The sequence below is a fragment of the Nerophis lumbriciformis genome, linkage group LG17 (assembly GCF_033978685.3).
Source record: "Nerophis lumbriciformis linkage group LG17, RoL_Nlum_v2.1, whole genome shotgun sequence".
NCBI classification, from domain to species: Eukaryota; Metazoa; Chordata; class Actinopteri; order Syngnathiformes; family Syngnathidae; genus Nerophis; species Nerophis lumbriciformis.
Genome location: NC_084564.2, coordinates 11040001 through 11060778, shown reverse-complemented (window position 1 = coordinate 11060778; position 20778 = coordinate 11040001). Strand labels below are relative to the sequence as shown.

At 38.1% G+C, this 20778-nt stretch overlaps 2 protein-coding genes across 4 annotated transcripts in view; one reads left to right on the top strand and one right to left on the bottom strand.

Moving 5' to 3' along the window:
• Positions 1-9009, bottom strand: part of col4a4 (collagen, type IV, alpha 4) — a 56734-nt gene extending 47725 nt beyond the window's left edge. Inside the window, exons 1-3 of one of the 2 annotated variants that reach the window (XM_061972450.1) lie at positions 8922-9009; positions 2707-2827; positions 99-138 (exon numbers count right to left, since the gene is read on the bottom strand). In XM_061972450.1, the coding sequence (XP_061828434.1) occupies positions 99-138; positions 2707-2717 (51 nt within the window). In that variant the 5' untranslated portion in view covers positions 2718-2827; positions 8922-9009. Of the gene's footprint in view, positions 1-98; positions 139-2706; positions 2835-8921 lie in introns of those variants that run through there. The other variant, XM_061972451.1, reaches the window with a different exon arrangement.
• The window catches only part of col4a3 (collagen, type IV, alpha 3), a 50545-nt gene continuing 32497 nt past the window's right edge, over positions 2731-20778 (top strand). Inside the window, exons 1-6 of one of the 2 annotated variants that reach the window (XM_061972449.2) lie at positions 2731-2834; positions 8820-9709; positions 17874-17930; positions 18076-18165; positions 18238-18282; positions 18540-18584. In XM_061972449.2, the coding sequence (XP_061828433.1) occupies positions 9626-9709; positions 17874-17930; positions 18076-18165; positions 18238-18282; positions 18540-18584 (321 nt within the window). In that variant the 5' untranslated portion in view covers positions 2731-2834; positions 8820-9625. Of the gene's footprint in view, positions 2835-8819; positions 9710-17873; positions 17931-18075; positions 18166-18237; positions 18283-18539; positions 18585-20778 lie in introns of those variants that run through there. The other variant, XR_009816575.2, reaches the window with a different exon arrangement.

Sequence of the window (20778 nt, the reverse complement as noted above, 5' to 3'; positions counted from 1 at the left end):
TGTTGTCCTACGTTCAGACGACCTTGTGCCACGGGAAACACGACCTCAAAGTCTAACGTCCGACATGGCAGGAGACGAGTCAGAGGTGTGGCACCTACCCCGAGAACAGTGGAGGTGGTCAGCAGCATCAGGAAGTATCTGAGGAAAGTGCACACACGTTATTTGTGTGTCTGTCAATGTACACCTTGTGTTGTCTTGTTGTGTGTCTGTCAATGTGCACATTGTGTTGTCTTGTTGTGTGTCTGTCAATGTACACTTTGTGTTGTCTTGTTGTGTGTCTGTCAATGTGCACATTGTGTTGTATTGTTGTGTGTCCGTGAATGTGCACATTGTGTTGTCTTGTTGTGTGTCTGTCAATGTACACTTTGTGTTGTCTTGTTGTGTGTCTGTCAATGTGCACATTGTGTTGTATTGTTGTGTGTCCGTGAATGTACACATTATGTTCTCTTGTTGTGTGTCCGCGAATGAAAACATTGTGTTGTCTTGTGTGTCTGTGAATGTAAACATTATGTTGTCTTGTTGTGTGTCCGCGAATGTAATCATTGCGTTGTCTTGTTGTGTCTGTGAATGTACACATTGTGTTGTATTATTGTGTGTCCATGAATTTAAACATTGAGTTGCATTGTTGTGTGTCTGTGAATGTACACATTGTGTTGTATTATTGTGTGTCCATGAATTTAAACATTGATTTACATTGTTGTGTGTCTGTCAATGTAAACACTGTGCTGTTTTGTTGTGTGTCTATGAATTTAAACATTGTGTTGTCTTGTTGTGTGTCTGTGAATGTACACATTGTGTTGTATTATTGTGTGTCCATGAATTTAAACTGAGTTGCATTATTGTGTGTCTGTCAATGTAAACATTATGCTGTCTTGTTGTGTGTCTGTGAATGTAAACATTGTGTTTTCTTGTTGTGTGTCTGCTAATGCTCACGTTGTGTTGTCTCGTTGTGTGTATGTCAATGTAAACATTGTGCTGTTTTGTTGTGTGTCTGTTAATGCTCACGTTGTGTTGTCTTGTTGTGTGTATGTCAATGTAAACATTGTGCTGTTTTGTTGTGTGTCTGTGAATGCTCACTTGTGCTGTCTTGTTGTGTGTCTGTGAATGTAAACATTGTGTTCATTGTTGTCTGTGAATGTAAACATTGTGTTGTCTTGTTGTGTCTATGAATGTAAACATTGTGTTGTCGTGTTGTTTGTCTGTGAATGTACACATTGTTTTGTCTTGTGTGTCCATGAATGTAAACAATGTGTTGTTTTGTTGTGTGTCCATGAATGTAAATATTGTGTTGTCTTAAACTATGTCCATGAATGTACACATCGTGTCATCTTACTGTGTCCATGAATGTAAACATTGTGTTGTCTTGTTGTGTATCTGTGAATGTAAACATTGTGTTGTCTTGTTGTGTGTCTATGAATGTAAACATTGTGTTGTCTTGTTGTGTGTCTGTGAATGTAAACATTGTGTTGTTTTGTTGTGTGTCTATGAATGTAAACATTGTGTTGTCTTGTTGTGTGTCTGTGAATGTAAACATTTTGTTGTCTTGTTGTGTCTGTGAATGTAAACATTGTGTTGTCTTGTTGTGTGTCTATGAATGGAAACATTGTGTTGTCTTGTTGTGTGTCTGTGAATGGAAACATTGTGTTGTCTTGTGTGTCTATGAATGTAAACATTGTGTTGTCTTGTTGTGTGTCTGTGAATGTAAACATTGTGTTGTCTTGTGTGTCTGTGAATGTAAACATTGTGTTGTTTTGTTGTGTGTCTATGAATGTAAACATTGTGTTGTCTTGTGTGTCTGTGAATGTAAATATTTTGTTGTCTTGTGTCTGTGAATGTAAACATTGTGTTGTCTTGTTGTGTGTCTATGAATGGAAACATTGTGTTGTCTTGTTGTGTGTCTGTGAATGGAAACATTGTGTTGTCTTGTGTGTCTATGAATGTAAACATTGTGTTGTCTTGTGTGTCTGTGAATGTAAACATTGTGTTGTCTTGTTGTGTGTCTAGGAATGTAAACATTGTGTTGTCTTGTTGTGTGTCTAGGAATGTAAACATTGTGTTGTCTTGTTGTGTGTCTATGAATGGAAACATTGTGTTGTCTTGTTGTGTGTCTGTGAATGGAAACATTGTGTTGTCTTGTTGTGTGTCTATGAATGTAAACATTGTGTTGTCTTGTTGTGTGTCTATGAATGGAAACATTGTGTTGTCTTGTGTGTCTGAATGGAAACATTGTGTTGTCTTGTTGTGTGTCTATGAATGGAAACATTGTGTTGTCTTGTTGTGTGTCTATGAATGTAAACATTGTGTTGTCTTGTTGTGTGTCTGTGAATGTAAACATTGTGTTGTCTTGTTGTGTGTCTGTGAATGTAAACGTTGTGTTGTCTTGTTGTGTGTCTATGAATGTAAACATTGTGTTGTCTTGTTGTGTGTCTGAATGGAAACATTGTGTTGTCTTGTTGTGGTCTATGAATGGAAACATTGTGTTGTCTTGTTGTGTGTCTATGAATGTAAACATTGTGTTGTCTTGTTGTGTGTCTGTGAATGGAAACATTGTGTTGTCTTGTGTGTCTATGAATGTAAACATTGTGTTGTCTTGTGTGTCTATGAATGTAAACATTGTGTTGTCTTGTTGTGTGTCTGTGAATGTAAACATTGTGTTGTCTTGTTGTGTGTCTATGAATGTAAACATTGTGTTGTCTTGTTGTGTACCTAAGTCTCATGTTGTTTCCACAGGTCAAGCAGCACCTTGTCGACTGCTCAGGAGAAGCCCCGCCCACTCAGACCAGACTCCACCTCCAGCTGCTTGCCAGCCAATGATGACCCTGCGATGCTGCAGAGTACATTACCATATATGGATATTTTACTTCTTCATGTACATCAACACAATCAACATTTCACAATTAATAATATACCGTGTTCACCTGGTATGTCACAACGTACATAATTGTATGTTACAACCTAAGTGTATATAATTGTAAGTTACAACATTTGAGTATACACCTGTATGTTACAACCTAAGTGTACATAATTGTAAGTTACAACATTTGAGTATACACCTGTATGTTACAACCTAAGTGTACATAATTGCAACATTTGAGTATACTCATGTATGTTACAACCTAAGTGTACATAATTGTAAGTTACAACATTTGAGTATACACCTGTATGTTACAACCTAAGTGTACATAATTGCAACATTTGAGTATACTCATGTATGTTACAACCTAAGTGTACATAATTGTATGTTACAACATTTGAGTATACTCCTGTATGTTACAACCTAAGTGTACATAATTGCAACATTTGAGTATACTCATGTATGTTACAACCTAAGTGTACATAATTGTATGTTACAACATTTGAGTATACTCCTGTATGTTACAACCTAAGTGTACATTATTGTATGTTACAACATTTGAGTATAGTCCTGTATGTGACAACCTAAGTGTACATAATTATATGTTACAACATTTGAGTATACTCATGTATATTACAACCTAAGTGTACATAATTGTATGTTACAACATTTGAGTATACTCCTGTATGTTACAACCTAAGTATACATAATTGTATGTTACAACATTTGAGTATACTCATGTATGTTACAACCTAAGTGTACATAATTGTACGTTACAACATTTGAGTATACTCATGTATGTTACAACATTTAAGTATACTCCTGTATGTTACAACCTTAGTGTACATTATTGTATGTTACAACATTTGAGTATACTCCAGTATGTTACAACCTAAGTGTACATACTTGTATGTTACAACATTTGAGTATACTCCTGTATGTTACAACCTTGGTGTACATAATTGTATGTTACAACATTTGAGTATACTCCTGTATGTTACAACCTTAGTGTACCTAATTGTATGTTACAACATTTGAGTATACTCCTGTATGTTAAAACCTTAGTGCAAGAAATCTGCGTTCAAAGAACTCCGGCTTATTAGTGATTCCCAGAGCCCAAAAAAAGTCTGCGGGCTATAGAGCGTTTTCTATTCGGGCTCCAGTACTATGGAATGCCCTCCCGGTAACAATTAGAGATGCTACCTCAGTAGAAGCATTTAAGTCCCATCTTAAAACTCATTTGTATACTCTAGCCTTTAAATAGACCCCCTGTTAGACCAGTTGATCTGCCGTTTCTTTTCTTTTCTCCTCTGCTCCCCTATTCCTTGTGGAGGGGGGGGGGCACAGGTCCGGTGGCCGTGGATGAAGTGCTGGCTGTCCAGAGTCGGGACCCGGGGTGGACCGCTCGCCTGTGCATCGGCTGGGAACATCTCTGCGCTGCTGACCCGTCTCCGCTCGGGATGGTGTCCTGCTGGCCCCACTATGGACTGGACTCTTACTATTATGTTGGATCCACTATGGACTGGACTCTCACAATATTATGTCAGACCCACTCGACATCCATTGCTTTCGGTCTCCCCTAGAGGGGGGGGGGGGGGGTTACCCACATATGCGGTCCTCTCCAAGGTTTCTCATAGTCATTCACATCGACGTCCCACTGGGGTGAGTTTTTCCTTGCCCTTATGTGGGCTTTGTACCGAGGATGTCGTTATGGCTTGTGCAGCCCTTTGAGACACTTGTGATTTAGGGCTGTATAAATAAACAGTGATTGATTGATTGATTGATTGATAGTGTACATAATTCTAAGTTACAACATTTGAGTATACTCCTGTACGTTACAACCTTAGTGTACATACTTGTATGTTACAACATTTGAGTAGTCCTGTATGTTAAAACCTAAGTGTACATACTTGTATGTTACATTTGAGTATACTCCTGTATGTTACAACCTAAGTGTACATACTTGTATGTTACATTTGAGTATACTCCTGTATGTTACAACCTAAGTGTACATAATTGTAAGTTACAACATTTGAGTATACTCCTGTATGTGACAACCTAAGTGTACTTAATTGTATGTTACAACATTTGAGTATACTCCTGTATGTGACAACCTAAGTGTACTTAATTGTATGTTACAACATTTGAGTATACTCATGTATGTGACAACCTAAGTGTACTTAATTGTATGTTACAACATTTGAGTATACTCATGTATGTTACAACCTAAGTGTACATAATTGTAAGTTACAACATTTGAGTATACTCCTGTATGTGACAACCTAAGTGTACTTAATTGTATGTTACAACATTTGAGTATACTCCTGTATGTGACAACCTAAGTGTACTTAATTGTATGTTACAACATTTGAGTATACTCATGTATGTGACAACCTAAGTGTACTTAATTGTATGTTACAACATTTGAGTATACTCATGTATGTTACAACCTAAGTGTACATAATTGTATGTTACAACATTTGAGTATACTCCTGTATGTTACAACGTTTGAGTATACTCCTGTATGTTACAACCTAAGTGTACATAATTGTATGTTACAACATTTGAGTATACTCATGTATGTTACAACCTAAGTGTACATAATTGTATGTTACAACATTTGAGTATACTCCTGCATGTTACAACCTAAGCGTACATTATTGTATGTTACAACATTTGAGTATAGTCCTGTATGTGACAAACTTAAGTGTACATAATTATATGTTACAACATTTGAGCATACTCATGTATATTACAACCTAAGTGTACATAATTGTATGTTACAACATTTGAGTATACTCCTGTATGTTAAAACCTTAGTGTACATAATTGTAAGTTACAATATTTGAGTATACTCCTGTATGTTACAACCTTAGTGTACATAATTGTATGTTACAACATTTGAGTATACTCATGTATGTTACAACTTAAGTGTACATAATTGTATGTTACAACATTTGAGTATACTCCTGTATGTTACAACCTAAGTGTGCATTATTGTATGTTACAACATTTGGGTATAGTCCTGTATGTGACAACCTAAGTGTACATAATTATGTTACAACATTTGAGTATACTCATGTATATTACAACCTAAGTGTACATAATTGTATGTTACAACATTTGAGTATACTCCTGTATGTTACAACCTAAGTATACATAATTGTATGTTACAACATTTGAGTATATTCATGTATGTTACAACCTAAGTATACATAATTGTATGTTACAACATTTGAGTATACTCATGTATGTTACAACCTAAGTGTACATAATTGTATGTTACAACATTTGAGTATACTCATGTATGTTACAACCTAAGTGTACATAATTGTATGTTGCAACATTTGAGTATACTCCTGTATGTTAAGACCTTAGTGTACATAATTGTAAGTTACAATATTTGAGTATACTCCTGTAAGTTACAACCTAAGTGTACATAATTGTATGTTACAACATTTGAGTATACTCCTGTATGTTACAACCTAAGTATACATAATTGTATTTTACAACATTTGAGTATACTCATGTATGTTACAACCTAAGTGTACATAATTGTATGTTACAACATTTGAGTATACTCCTGTATGTTACAACCTAAGTATACATAATTGTATGTTACAACATTTGAGTATACTCATGTATGTTACAACCTAAGTGTACATAATTGTATGTTACATTTGAGTATACTCATGTATGTTACAACATTTAAGTATACTCCTGTATGTTACAACCTAAGTGTACATAATTGTATGTTGCAACATTTGAGTATACTCCTGTATGTTAAAACCTTAGTGTACATAATTGTAAGTTACAATATTTGAGTATACTCCTGTATGTTACAACCTTAGTGTACATTATTGTATGTTACAACATTTGAGTATACTCCAGTATGTTACAACCTCAGTGTACATACTTGTATGTTACAACATTTGAGTATACTCCTGTATGTTACAACCTTAGTGTACATAATTGTATGTTACAACATTTGAGTATACTCCTGTATGTTAAAACCTTAGTGTACATAATTGTAAGTTACAATATTTGAGTATACTCCTGTATGTTACAACCTTAGTGTACATTATTGTATGTTAAAACATTTGAGTATACTCCTGTGTTACAACCTAAGTGTACATACTTGTATGTTACAACATTTGAGTATACTCCTGTATGTTAAAACCTTAGTGTACATAATTGTAAGTTACAATATTTGAGTATACTCCTGTATGTTACAACCTTAGTGTACATTATTGTATGTTACAACATTTGAGTATACTCCAGTATGTTACAACCTAAGTGTACATACTTGTATGTTACAACATTTGAGTATACTCATGTATGTTACAACCTAAGTGTACATTATTGTATGTTACAACATTTGAGTATACTCCTGTATGTTACAACGTTTGAGTATACTCCTGTATGTTACAACCTAAGTGTACATAATTGTATGTTACAACATTTGAGTATACTCATGTATGTTACAACCTAAGTGTACATAATTGTATGTTACAACATTTGAGTATACTCCTGTATGTTACAACCTAAGTGTACATAATTGTATGTTACAACATTTGAGTATACTCCTGTATGTTACAACCTAAGTGTACATAATTGTATGTTACAACATTTGAGTATACTCCTGTATGTTACAACCTAAGTGTACATACTTGTATGTTACAACATTTGAGTATACTCCTGTATGTTACAACCTTAGTGTACATACTTGTATGTTACAACATTTGAGTATACTCCTGTATGTTACAACCTAAGTGTACATAATTGTATGTTACAACATTTAAGTATACTCCTGTATGTTACAACCTAAGTGTACATAATTGTAAGTTACAACATTTGAGTATGCTCCTGTATGTTACAACCTGAGTGTACATAATTGTAAGTTACAACATTTGAGTATACTTTTGTATGTTACAACCTAAGTGTACATAATTGTATGTTACATTTGAGCATACTCCTGTATGTTACAACCTAAGTGTACATAATTGTATGTTACATTTGCGTATACTCCTGTATGTTACAACATTTGAGTATACTCCTGTATGTTACAACCTTAGTGTACATAATTGTATGTTACAACATTTGAGTATACTCCTGTATGTTACAACCTAAGTGTACATTATTGTATTTTACAACATTTGAGTATACTCCTGTATGTTACAACATTTGAGTATACTCCTGTATGTTACAACATTTGAGTATACTCCTGTATTTTACAACCTAAGTGTACATAATTGTATGTTACAACATTTGAGTATACTCCTGTATGTTACAACCTTAGTGTACATACGTGTATGTTACAACATTTGAGTATACTCCTGTATGTTACAACCTAAGTGTACATACTTGTATGTTACATTTAAGTATACTCCTGTATGTTACAACCTAAGTGTACATAATTGTAAGTTACACCATTTGAGTATACTCCTGCATGTTACAACCTAAGTGTACATAATTGTAAGTTACAACATTTGAGTATACTCCTGTATGTTACAACCTAAGTGTACATAATTGTAAGTTACAACATTTGAGTATACTCATGTATGTTACAACCTAAGTGTACATAATTGTATGTTACATTTGAGTATACTCCTGTATGTTACAAACTTAGTGTATAATCCTGTACTGTACACGTCAACACACCTTATGTCAGGACCTTGTGACAAAAAGGCCATTAAAAATATTTAAGTGAACTTATGCAAGAGTAAAAAGTGATCAAGTTTAACCCCCAAACAGAGGAACCATGTGCACTTGCTTGCCGGTGCAGGTGAAAGTTTGCGTTGTTTACATGTCATTTAGTGTTGTCATTTTTGTTTGTTTTGTCTTCTCTAGTCTGCAAACAATGCGTAATCTAATTATTCTGATTAATGCAACACCATTCATTAAAAAAAACATGTTGATTAACTAGACCAACGTTTAAGTTATTGTTTTTTCCACTTTTCAACAGATCGTGCAGGTTACTGATCAGTGACGTCACAGTCGAGCTGATTGGCGGTTGGCTGGTCATGTGACGCCAGTCAATCAATGGGACGATTAACAGCTGTCTTACCTGAAGCCGTGGCGCTGCTCCGCGGCGTCACTCGACCTTCATGTCGCCAAAAAGACTCCGCGGGACTCGGGCGGGAGCATCAGTGGCGCCAAAGCCAAGTGGGACATGTTCACACTTCCGGTGGGTGGTCGCGCATGCCAAAATAAAAGCTCACCCAGGCCGTTGCTTAATGGGATTATTTTGCCTCCAGCATAGAACACCACATCGAATATCTAGTAATCGTTTGTCTAACGGACAGTCACAAAACAAGGAAGTGTTGTTAGAAAGACAAAGCAGTTAAGATGTGGGTTTTTTTTAACTGAGAGGAAGTATAACTTATTCAACTTTTATTGATGTTGTTTTCTACAAGGGTCACCTGACCACAGTAAAAACTATATTTACTATACCGAAAAATAGTCAACAGGAAGTCATCTTAAATTAGAGGACACGTTTATAGAAATGTTGGTATAACAACGAGAATTAACACGTTGGATAATGTGGACGTTAGTAACTCAAGCATAAAAGAAAGTACAAGGTTTAATTTTGAAGTCACAAACCGGAAATGCAAGAGTGAATGATGGCGATTGACTCGGGGGAACAGACACCCTGAGCGGCAGGTTGGTGACCCGCCAGAAGCCGAACTGAGCCGGGCCGAGGAGAGGACCCGAATCGAACCGGACCGGGTGAGCTCAAAGTGGACTAAATCGAGGCTGAAAGTCACTTTCATGGTTCTTCTGGGGGGCTCTGGGGCGCCCTTCCTGCCGCTGCTGGTGCTCCTCCTCCGCGGATCTCCGGGAGACGCCGAGACGGTGAGCAAGCGCGCCCCCGATTGCAATTAACTTTTCAATTAACTTTTTAATTATTTTGTAAAACTTTTATTCTGGAGGGAGGGGGATTTATTGAACCTCTCTAATTGTTAAAATTCCATTTATCCTGTTTTGGTACGTTGGCTTTGTGCGCGTGTGTGTGTGTGTGCGTGTGTGTGTGTGTGTGTGTGCGTGCGTGTGTGTGCGTGTGTGTGTGTGTGTGTGTGTGGAAAAAAATGCAAGCTGAGTTGATACCTTCATGAGCTAAAGATCCAAACATTTTCATTTGTCAACAGTCCATAATCCAGGTCTACGACACAGTCCATGTCCTAGTGCGGGTCTAAGACACAGTCCAATGTTGTAGTCCAGGTTTAATAACACTTGTCTCCGGCCTAGTTCAGGTGTACAGGAAAGTTAATTGCGACACAGTCTAGGTTTTATGTCACAGTCCATTCTAGTCCAGGTGTACAATGCAGTCCATGTTCTAGTCCGTGTCTAAGTCACAGTGCGTCACCAGGTCTACAGCACAGTGAAATGTTGTAGTCCAGGTTTATAACACTGTCTCCGGTCTAGTCTAGGTGTACAGGAGTGTTAATTGTCTAGTCCAGATCTGCGACACAGTCTAGGTTTACATCACAGTCCATTCTATTCCAGGTGGACAATGCAGTCCATGTTCTAGTCCAGGCCAATAACACATTTCATGGTCAAGTCCTGGTCTTACAACTTTGTTTTGTTTGGATTTAAGACACAATCCATGGTCTAGTCTAGGTCTACAACACAATGTAAGTTATAGTCTATGTCTATAAACGTAGTCCACGTCCTAGTCCAGGTCTATAATGCAGTCCATGCTGTAGTCAAGGTCTACAACGAAGTTCATGGTCTAGTCCAGGTGTACAACACAGACTCAGTATACATCATAGTCGTTTCAAGTGCACCTACACACCATGTTTAAGTCCAGGTCTACGTCATATTCCACGTTGTAGTGCAAGTTTAGGACACAGTCCATAATCTAGTCCAAGCCTATAAAAAATGTCATGGTCTACTCCTGGTTTTACAACCTTGTTTTGTTTGGGTTTATGATACAGTCCATGTTTAAGTCCAGGTCTACCACATAGTCCATGTTCCAGTCTCCAGGTCTACAACAAAGATTGTGGTCTACAGTCCATTCTAGTGCTGCTCTACGACACAGGTCAAGGTCTTGCCTGGGTCTACAACACAGTCCATTTTGTAGTCCAGGTTTACGACACAATCCATGTTTTAGTCCGGATGTATGATACAGTCCATGTTGTAGGTCAGGTCTACAATGATGTCCTTGTTTTACCCCTCTTTTGGTACACAGTCCACATTCTAGTCCAGGTCTACAGCATAGTCAATGCACTAGTCCGGTTTAACAACCCGTTCCATGTTCTAGTCCATAAGTCCAGGTTTACTAAACAGTTAATGCACTGGTGCTGGTCTAAGACAGTCAAGGTCTGTGTGTACTTCACAGTCAATTTTATTCCTGGTTTACAACATAGTCCAAGGGTCTTGTTTAAGGTCTACAACCCAGTCAAGTTGTAGGCCAGGCTTACAACACTGTCCATGTTCTAGTACAGGTGTATGGCACCAGTCCATGTTTTATTCCTGGTTTATGACACATTCCCTACCCTAGTCCATGTTCTAATTCAGGTCTACAAAACAGTCCATTTTGTAGTCAATGTTTACAACTCAGTCTATGTTCTGTTTCAGGTGTATGACAGTCTTTGTTTCAGTCAAGGTCTACAATGCAGTCCATGTTGTAGTCTTGGTTTATGACATAATTCTTATTCTAGTCCAGGCCTGTAACACAATCCTTGTTGTAGTCCAGGTCTATAATAAAAATGATGGTATAGACCAGGTCTGCACCACTGTTTAGGTACACATCAGAGTCCATTTTAGTGCAGGTCAATTACGCATTGCAAAGTCTTGCCAAGACTACAACACAGTCCATGTTCTAGTCCAAGTCAACAACCCAGTCCTTGTTCTAGTCTAGGATTACAACAAAGTTTATTGTCCATTCCTGATCTACCACAGTCTATGGTCTAGTCCTGGTTTACAACAGAGTCTATGTTGAAGTTCCGGCCTAGTCCAGATTAACAACAAAGTCCAGGTCTACAATCTAGACCACGGTCTTGTGCGGGTCTACAACGCATGTCGCGTTCGAGTTCAGGTTTACATCATGGTCCATGGTCTTGTCTATGTCTACATTTCACTTGATGGTATTGTGCAGGTCTATTTCAGGTTTACAACAAAGTACATGGTTTTGTCCAGGTTGACAACATTGTCTATAGTCTTGTCCAGGTCTACAATCTAGACCATGGTCTTGTGCAGGTCTACAACAAATGTTGTCTTGAAGTTCAGGTTTACAACATGGTCCATGCTCTTCTTCAGGTCTACTATACACTCCATAGTTTTGTTTAGATCTACAACACATGCTGTGTTGTAGTTTCAGGTTTACAACACAGTCCATGTTTTTGTCCAAGTTGACAAAATTGTCCATGGTCTTGTCCAGTTCAACAATCTGGACCACATTCTTGTGCAGGTCTACAACACATATCGTTTGTAATTCAGTTTATAACATGGTCTGTGGTCTTGTCCAGGTCTACAATACACTCCATGGTCTGTTGTAGTTCAGATCTACAACACGGTCCATGGGCTTGTCCAGGTTGACAACATTGTGCACGGTATTTCCCAGGTCTACAATCTAGACCACAGTCTTGTGCAGGTCTACAACCCATGTCATAGTTAAAGTTTACAACATGGTTCATGGTCTTGTCCAGTACTCTAATATACTCCATGGTCTTGTGCAGGTCTACAACACATGCCAAGTTGTAGTTTAGGTCCATGGTCTTGACCTGGTTGACAACATTGTCCAGGTCTACAATTTAGACCACGGTCTTGTGCAGATCTACAACCTGTGTCGTAGTTAAAGTTTACAACATGGTCCATGGTTTTGTCCAGTTCTACAATAATCTCCAAAGTCCTGTACAGGTCTTCAATCTAGACGACTTGTCTTGTGCATGTCTACAACCCATGCTGTGGCGTAGTCAAAGTTTACAACATGGTTCATGGTCTTGGTCAGTTCTACAATATACTCAATGGTCTTGTGCAGGTCTACAACACATGGCATGTTGTAGTTCAGGTTTACAACACAGTCCATGGTTGACAACATTGTCCATGGTCTTGTCCAGGTCTACAATCCAGACCACGGTCTTGTGTCTTGTGCAGGTCTACAACCCATGTCGTGTCATAGTTAAAGTTTACAACATGGTCCATGGTCTTGTTCAGGTCTACAATACATGCTGTGTCCAGGTACACTATAACACATTCTGTGTTGTAGTTCAGGTTTACAACACAGACCATAGTCTTGTTTAGGTTGACAACATTGTCCATGGCCTTGTGCAGGTCTACAACACTTGTTGTGTTTTTGTTCAGGTTCACACTATGGTCTTGTTCAGGTATACAATACACTCCATGGTCTCTACAGATCTACAACACAGTCCATGTGGTAAGCTAGGTTTACAACACAGTTGTAAACCATGTTGCCGTCCTGGCTTTCAACAAAGTCCAAGGTCTCGTCCAGGTCTACAACACATGTCGTGTTTTAGTTCAGGTTTACAACATGGTCCATGGATGTGTTCAGGTCTACAACACAGTCCATGTTGCTGTCCTGGCTTTCAACAAAGTCCAAGGTCTCGTCCGGGTCTACAACACATGTCGTGTTTTAGTTCAGGTTTACAACATGGTCCATGGATGTGTTCAGGTTTACAACACAGTCCATGTAGTAGTGTAGGATTACAACACAGTCCATGTTGCCGTCCCGGCTTTCAACAAAGTCCAAGGTCTCGTCCAGGTCTACAACACATGTCGTGTTTTAGTTCAGGTTTACAACATGGTCCATGGATGTGTTCAGGTCTACAACACAGTCCATGTTGCCGTCCTGGCTTTCAACAAAGTCCAAGGTCTCGTCCAGGTCTACAACACATGTCGTGTTTTAGTTCAGGTTTACAACATGGTCCATGGATGTGTTCAGGTTTACAACACAGTCCATGTAGTAGTGTAGGATTACAACACAGTCCATGTTGCCGTCCTGGCTTTCAACAAAGTCCAAGGTCTCGTCCAGGTCTACAACACATGTCGTGTTTTAGTTCAGGTTTACAACATGGTCCATGGATGTGTTCAGGTCTACAACACAGTCCATGTTGCCGTCCTGGCTTTCAACAAAGTCCAAGGTCTCGTCCGGGTCTACAACACATGTCGTGTTTTAGTTCAGGTTTACAACATGGTCCATGGATGTGTTCAGGTTTACAACACAGTCCATGTTGCCGTCCTGGCTTTCAACAAAGTCCAAGGTCTCGTCCAGGTCTACAACACATGTCGTGTTTTAGTTCAGGTTTACAACATGGTCCATGGATGTGTTCAGGTTTACAACACAGTCCATGTAGTAGTGTAGGATTACAACACAGTCCATGTTGCCGTCCCGGCTTTCAACAAAGTCCAAGGTCTCGTCCAGGTCTACAACACATGTCGTGTTTTAGTTCAGGTTTACAACATGGTCCATGGATGTGTTCAGGTCTACAACACAGTCCATGTTGCTGTCCTGGCTTTCAACAAAGTCCAAGGTCTCGTCCGGGTCTACAACACATGTCGTGTTTTAGTTCAGGTTTACAACATGGTCCATGGATGTGTTCAGGTTTACAACACAGTCCATGTAGTAGTGTAGGATTACAACACAGTCCATGTTGCCGTCCTGGCTTTCAACAAAGTCCAAGGTCTCGTCCAGGTCTACAACACATGTCGTGTTTTAGTTCAGGTTTACAACATGGTCCATGGATGTGTTCAGGTTTACAACACAGTCCATGTAGTAGTGTAGGATTACAACACAGTCCATGTTGCCGTCCTGGCTTTCAACAAAGTCCAAGGTCTCGTCCAGGTCTACAACACATGTCGTGTTTTAGTTCAGGTTTACAACATGGTCCATGGATGTGTTCAGGTCTACAACACAGTCCATGTTGCCGTCCTGGCTTTCAACAAAGTCCAAGGTCTCGTCCAGGTCTACAACACATGTCGTGTTTTAGTTCAGGTTTACAACATGGTCCATGGATGTGTTCAGGTTTACAACACAGTCCATGTAGTAGTGTAGGATTACAACACAGTCCATGTTGCCGTCCCGGCTTTCAACAAAGTCCAAGGTCTCGTCCAGGTCTACAACACATGTCGTGTTTTAGTTCAGGTTTACAACGTGGTCCATGGATGTGTTCAGGTCTACAACACAGTCCATGTTGCGGTCCTGGCTTTCAACAAAGTCCAAGGTCTCGTCCAGGTCTACAACACATGTCGTGTTTTAGTTCAGGTTTACAACATGGTCCATGGATGTGTTCAGGTTTACAACACAGTCCATGTAGTAGTGTAGGATTACAACACAGTCCATGTTGCCGTCCTGGCTTTCAACAAAGTCCAAGGTCTCGTCCAGGTCTACAACACATGTCGTGTTTTAGTTCAGGTTTACAACGAGGTCCATGGATGTGTTCAGGTCTACAACACAGTCCATGTTGCCGTCCTGGCTTTCAACAAAGTCCAAGGTCTCGTCCGGGTCTACAACACGTCGTGTTTTAGTTCAGGTTTACAACATGGTCCATGTAGTAGTGTAGGATTACAACACAGTCCATGTTGCCGTCCCGGCTTTCAACAAAGTCCAAGGTCTCGTCCAGGTCTACAACACATGTCGTGTTTTAGTTCAGGTTTACAACATGGTCCATGGATGTGTTCAGGTCTACAACACAGTCCATGTTGCCGTCCTGGCTTTCAACAAAGTCCAAGGTCTCGTCCAGGTCTACAACACATGCCGTGTTTTAGTTCAGGTTTACAACATGGTCCATGGATGTGTTCAGGTTTACAACACAGTCCATGTAGTAGTGTAGGATTACAACACAGTCCATGTTGCCGTCCCGGCTTTCAACAAAGTCCAAGGTCTCGTCCAGGTCTACAACACATGTCGTGTTTTAGTTCAGGTTTACAACGTGGTCCATGGATGTGTTCAGGTCTACAACACAGTCCATGTTGCGGTCCTGGCTTTCAACAAAGTCCAAGGTCTCGTCCAGGTCTACAACACATGTCGTGTTTTAGTTCAGGTTTACAACATGGTCCATGGATGTGTTCAGGTTTACAACACAGTCCATGTAGTAGTGTAGGATTACAACACAGTCCATGTTGCCGTCCTGGCTTTCAACAAAGTCCAAGGTCTCGTCCAGGTCTACAACACATGTCGTGTTTTAGTTCAGGTTTACAACGAGGTCCATGGATGTGTTCAGGTCTACAACACAGTCCATGTTGCCGTCCTGGCTTTCAACAAAGTCCAAGGTCTCGTCCGGGTCTACAACACGTCGTGTTTTAGTTCAGGTTTACAACATGGTCCATGTAGTAGTGTAGGATTACAACACAGTCCATGTTGCCGTCCTGGCTTTCAACAAAGTCCAAGGTCTCGTCCAGGTCTACAACACATGTCGTGTTTTAGTTCAGGTTTACAACATGGTCCATGGATGTGTTCAGGTTTACAACACAGTCCATGTAGTAGTGTAGGATTACAACACAGTCCATGTTGCCGTCCTGGCTTTCAACAAAGTCCAAGGTCTCGTCCAGGTCTACAACACATGTCGTGTTTTAGTTCAGGTTTACAACATGGTCCATGGATGTGTTCAGGTCTACAACACAGTCCATGTTGCCGTCCTGGCTTTCAACAAAGTCCAAGGTCTCGTCCAGGTCTACAACACATGTCGTGTTTTAGTTCAGGTTTACAACATGGTCCATGGATGTGTTCAGGTTTACAACACAGTCCATGTAGTAGTGTAGGATTACAACACAGTCCATGTTGCCGTCCCGGCTTTCAACAAAGTCCAAGGTCTCGTCCAGGTCTACAACACATGTCGTGTTTTAGTTCAGGTTTACAACGTGGTCCATGGATGTGTTCAGGTCTACAACACAGTCCATGTTGCGGTCCTGGCTTTCAACAAAGTCCAAGGTCTCGTCCAGGTCTACAACACATTTCGTGTTTTAGTTCAGGTTTACAACATGGTCCATGGATGTGTTCAGGTTTACAACACAGTCCATGTAGTAGTGTAGGATTACAACACAGTCCATGTTGCCGTCCTGGCTTTCAACAAAGTCCAAGGTCTCGTCCAGGTCTACAACACATGTCGTGTTTTAGTTCAGGTTTACAACGAGGTCCATGGATGTGTTCAGGTCTACAACACAGTCCATGTTGCCGTCCTGGCTTTCAACAAAGTCCAAGGTCTCGTCCGGGTCTACAACACGTCGTGTTTTAGTTCAGGTTTACAACATGGTCCATGTAGTAGTGTAGGATTACAACACAGTCCATGTTGCCGTCCTGGCTTTCAACAAAGTCCAAGGTCTCGTCCAGGTCTACAACACATGTCGTGTTTTAGTTCAGGTTTACAACATGGTCCATGGATGTGTTCAGGTTTACAACACAGTCCATGTAGTAGTGTAGGATTACAACACAGTCCATGTTGCCGTCCTGGCTTTCAACAAAGTCCAAGGTCTCGTCCAGGTCTACAACACATGTCGTGTTTTAGTTCAGGTTTACAACATGGTCCATGGATGTGTTCAGGTCTACAACACAGTCCATGTCGTAGTGTAGGTTTACAACACGGTCCATGTTGCCATCCTGGCTTTCAACAAAGTCAATGATATAGTGCAGGTCTACAATACAGTCCGTGGTCTTGCGCAGGTTGGCAACATTGTCCATGGTCTAGTCCAGGTCTACAAACTTGGGTTTGGGGTGTCAAAGGTCAGGAAACAAGCACATGAAATGAGGACAAAACGTGTCTTAGCATGACGGCGTGATGGCAGGATGGCGGCGTCGGGAGATACGAGATGGGAATGACGATAAGACGCCATCAGCTGGTAGGTGTGTGTGTGTGTGTGTGTGTGTGTGTGTATGTGTGTGTGTGTGTGTGTGTGTGTATGTGTGTGATGTTTGCCCGTTCACACACACACAAAAAGATGTTTGGGTTAGTGGACTTCAAAACGTCTGCCTGAGATAAAAAAACAACCACAACATCTGACATCAGACATTTTGACTTCACAAGCGCCCTTTTGTGTTTCCTTTTTTCCCCCTCTCTCCCGTCAGGTGTGTCACTGCAACGGGAAGTCCTTGTGTCACTGCGATGGGGTGAAAGGTCAAAAGGTGAGCCGCTGTTGTTACTTTTTGAGGCCTTCCCTCGGCAGTTCCTGCTTCGTAGCAAAGTCCCGCTCTGTGGACTCTCAGTGGTGACCTCGCAGAAACCTGAGGTGAACTCCACCCCCTTTTTAAATTGCCTCACCCTCCTCAGGGGGAGCCGGGTTACCTGGGATACGGTGGGCTGCCGGGAGTGATGGGTTACCCCGGCAACGAGGGAGGCCAAGGTCCTGAAGGAGAGAAGGTAGGTGTGGTTTTTGTTTCCAAGGATAAGAAGGAAAAAAATCGTATAATAATCATAAATGTGGTCATGCAGGGTCAGCGGGGCCTTGCAGGGCGTGTCGGACTGAAAGGCTCTCGGGTAGGACCAGGATGATGTTTCCATGGTTACTTCAAGCATGTTTATCATGTTCATGTTCATGTTTTACAACCCTTCACTTGCTCATTCATTGGATTATAAAAAAGAAAAAAAAGATTTCCAGTCGAAATGCTGCTTGGACATGTAATTCTGTTTTGAGCCACTAGAGGGAGCCACATTCCCATTGATAAAGATGCCACCTGTCTGCACACTTGTATAACACACTTTTGCTTTTTGATATCGTGTGCGTGTGTTTCCAGGGTATTTCAGGACCACCAGGTTTTCCAGGACCCCCAGGCCTGCCGGTGACGACCACACACATTTTACAAAATATTACACTCAAGCACACTTTCCTCCCTGTGTGAAGTTGCCCCTCCGTATAATAATAAATAATATTAAAATAACACTGCCAGTTTTTAGAATACAGTTTCTGACCAGTGACGTCATCCAGCGCCCGCCCTCCTGCCCCACCTTGTTAAAATCTCCCCAAACATGTCCATTCCATTTGTGTTGTGATTTTTTTTGTCTAGTCTTTATGTTATTAACGTTTTATTATTCATGACCAGTGCACCTTTTAAAATCTCCCCAAACTTGTCCCAAACGTTTGTGCTGCAAAAAAATGTCATCCAACTGTAATCATTTTTATGTTATTAAATATTATCATTTGTATGTTAACTATTATCGTTTTTATGTTTTTTTTACTGTTATATTTTTAATGTTATTAACTATAATCGTTTTTTTTTTTTACTGTTATATTTTTAATGTTATTAACTATAATCGTTTTTATGTTTTTTTTTACTGTTATATTTTTAATGTTATTAACTATAATCGTTTTATTGTTATTTACTATGATCGTTTTTATGTTATTTACTATTGTTTTTATGTTAACTATTATTGTTTTTATGTTAACTATTATCGTTTTTATGTTATTTACTATTATGGTTTTAATGTTAACTATTATCGTTTTTATGTTATTTACTATTATCGTTTTTATGTTATTTACTATTATAGTTTTTATGTTATTTACATTATAGTTTTTATGTTATTAATTATTGTTTTTGTGTTTACCATTATATATTTTTTTACCTTATTTACAATTATCGTTTTTTCTTACTGTTATATTTTTATGTTATTAACAATTATTGTTTTTATGTTAACTATTATGTTTCTTAACTATTATCGTTTTTAAGCTGTTAACTAATATCGTTTTTTCAGTTATTTACTATTATCATTTTTATGTTAACTATTATGGTTTTTATGTTGTTAACTTTTATTGTTTTTATTTTATTTACTATTATAGTTTTTATGTTATTTACTATTATAGTTTTTATGTTATTAATTATTGTTTTTGTGTTTACTATTATGTATATATTTTACCTTATTTACAATTATCGTTTTTTTTACTTTTATATTTTTTATGTTATTAACTATTGTTTTTATGTTAACTATTATGTTTCTTAACTATTATCGTTTTTATGTTATTTACTGTTATGGTTTTCATGTTAACTATTATCGTTTTTGTGTTGTTAACTAATATTATTTGTATGTTATTTACTATTATGGTTTTATCAACTATTACATTTTTTGTGTTATTAACTATAATCGTTTTTATTTTAACTATTTTAAATTTTGTGTTTACTATCATATTTATTTTATAAACTATAATCGATTTTATGTTAACTATTTTAATTTTTGTGTTTACTATCATATTTATTTTATTAACTATAATCGTTTTTATGTTAACTATTATAATTTTTATGTTATCAACTATTGTAGTTTTTATGTTATCTATTATAGTTTTTATGTTGACTATTATAGTTTTTTAAATCCTATTTACTATTATTGTTTTTATGTCAACTACTATACTTTTGTGTTATTAACTATTATAGTTTTGTTATGAACTATTATTGTTTTTGTTATTAACTATTATAGTTTTTATACCATTAACTATTATAGTTTTTGTGTTATTAACAATTAAAAAAAAAAAAATCTTATTTACTACTATAGTTTTTATGTCAAGTATTATACTTTTCTGTTATTAACTATTATAGTTTTGTTATGAACTATTGTCGTTTTTGTCATGAACTATTATTGTTTTTGTCAATATCTTTTATCGTTTTATGTTAACTATTATCGTTTTTATGGTATTAACTATTATCGTTTTATGTTAACTATTATGTTATTAACTACTATGGTTATGTTATTGACGTGTTGATGTTCATAACCAGCCCCTCACCTCTTCAAAATCTTTTGAAACCTGTCCTAACATTTGTGCTACAAAAATGTTTTTGTCTAACTATTATACTTTTTGTTAATAACCGTTATACTTTTTATGTTACTTATTATATTTTTTTACGGTATTAAATATTAACTGTTTTTATGTTAACTATTATCATTTTTGTGTTATAAACTATAATCGTTTTTATATTAACGATTATAGTTTTTATGTTAACTATTATAGTTTTTATGTTATAACTATTAGTTTTTATGTAATTAACT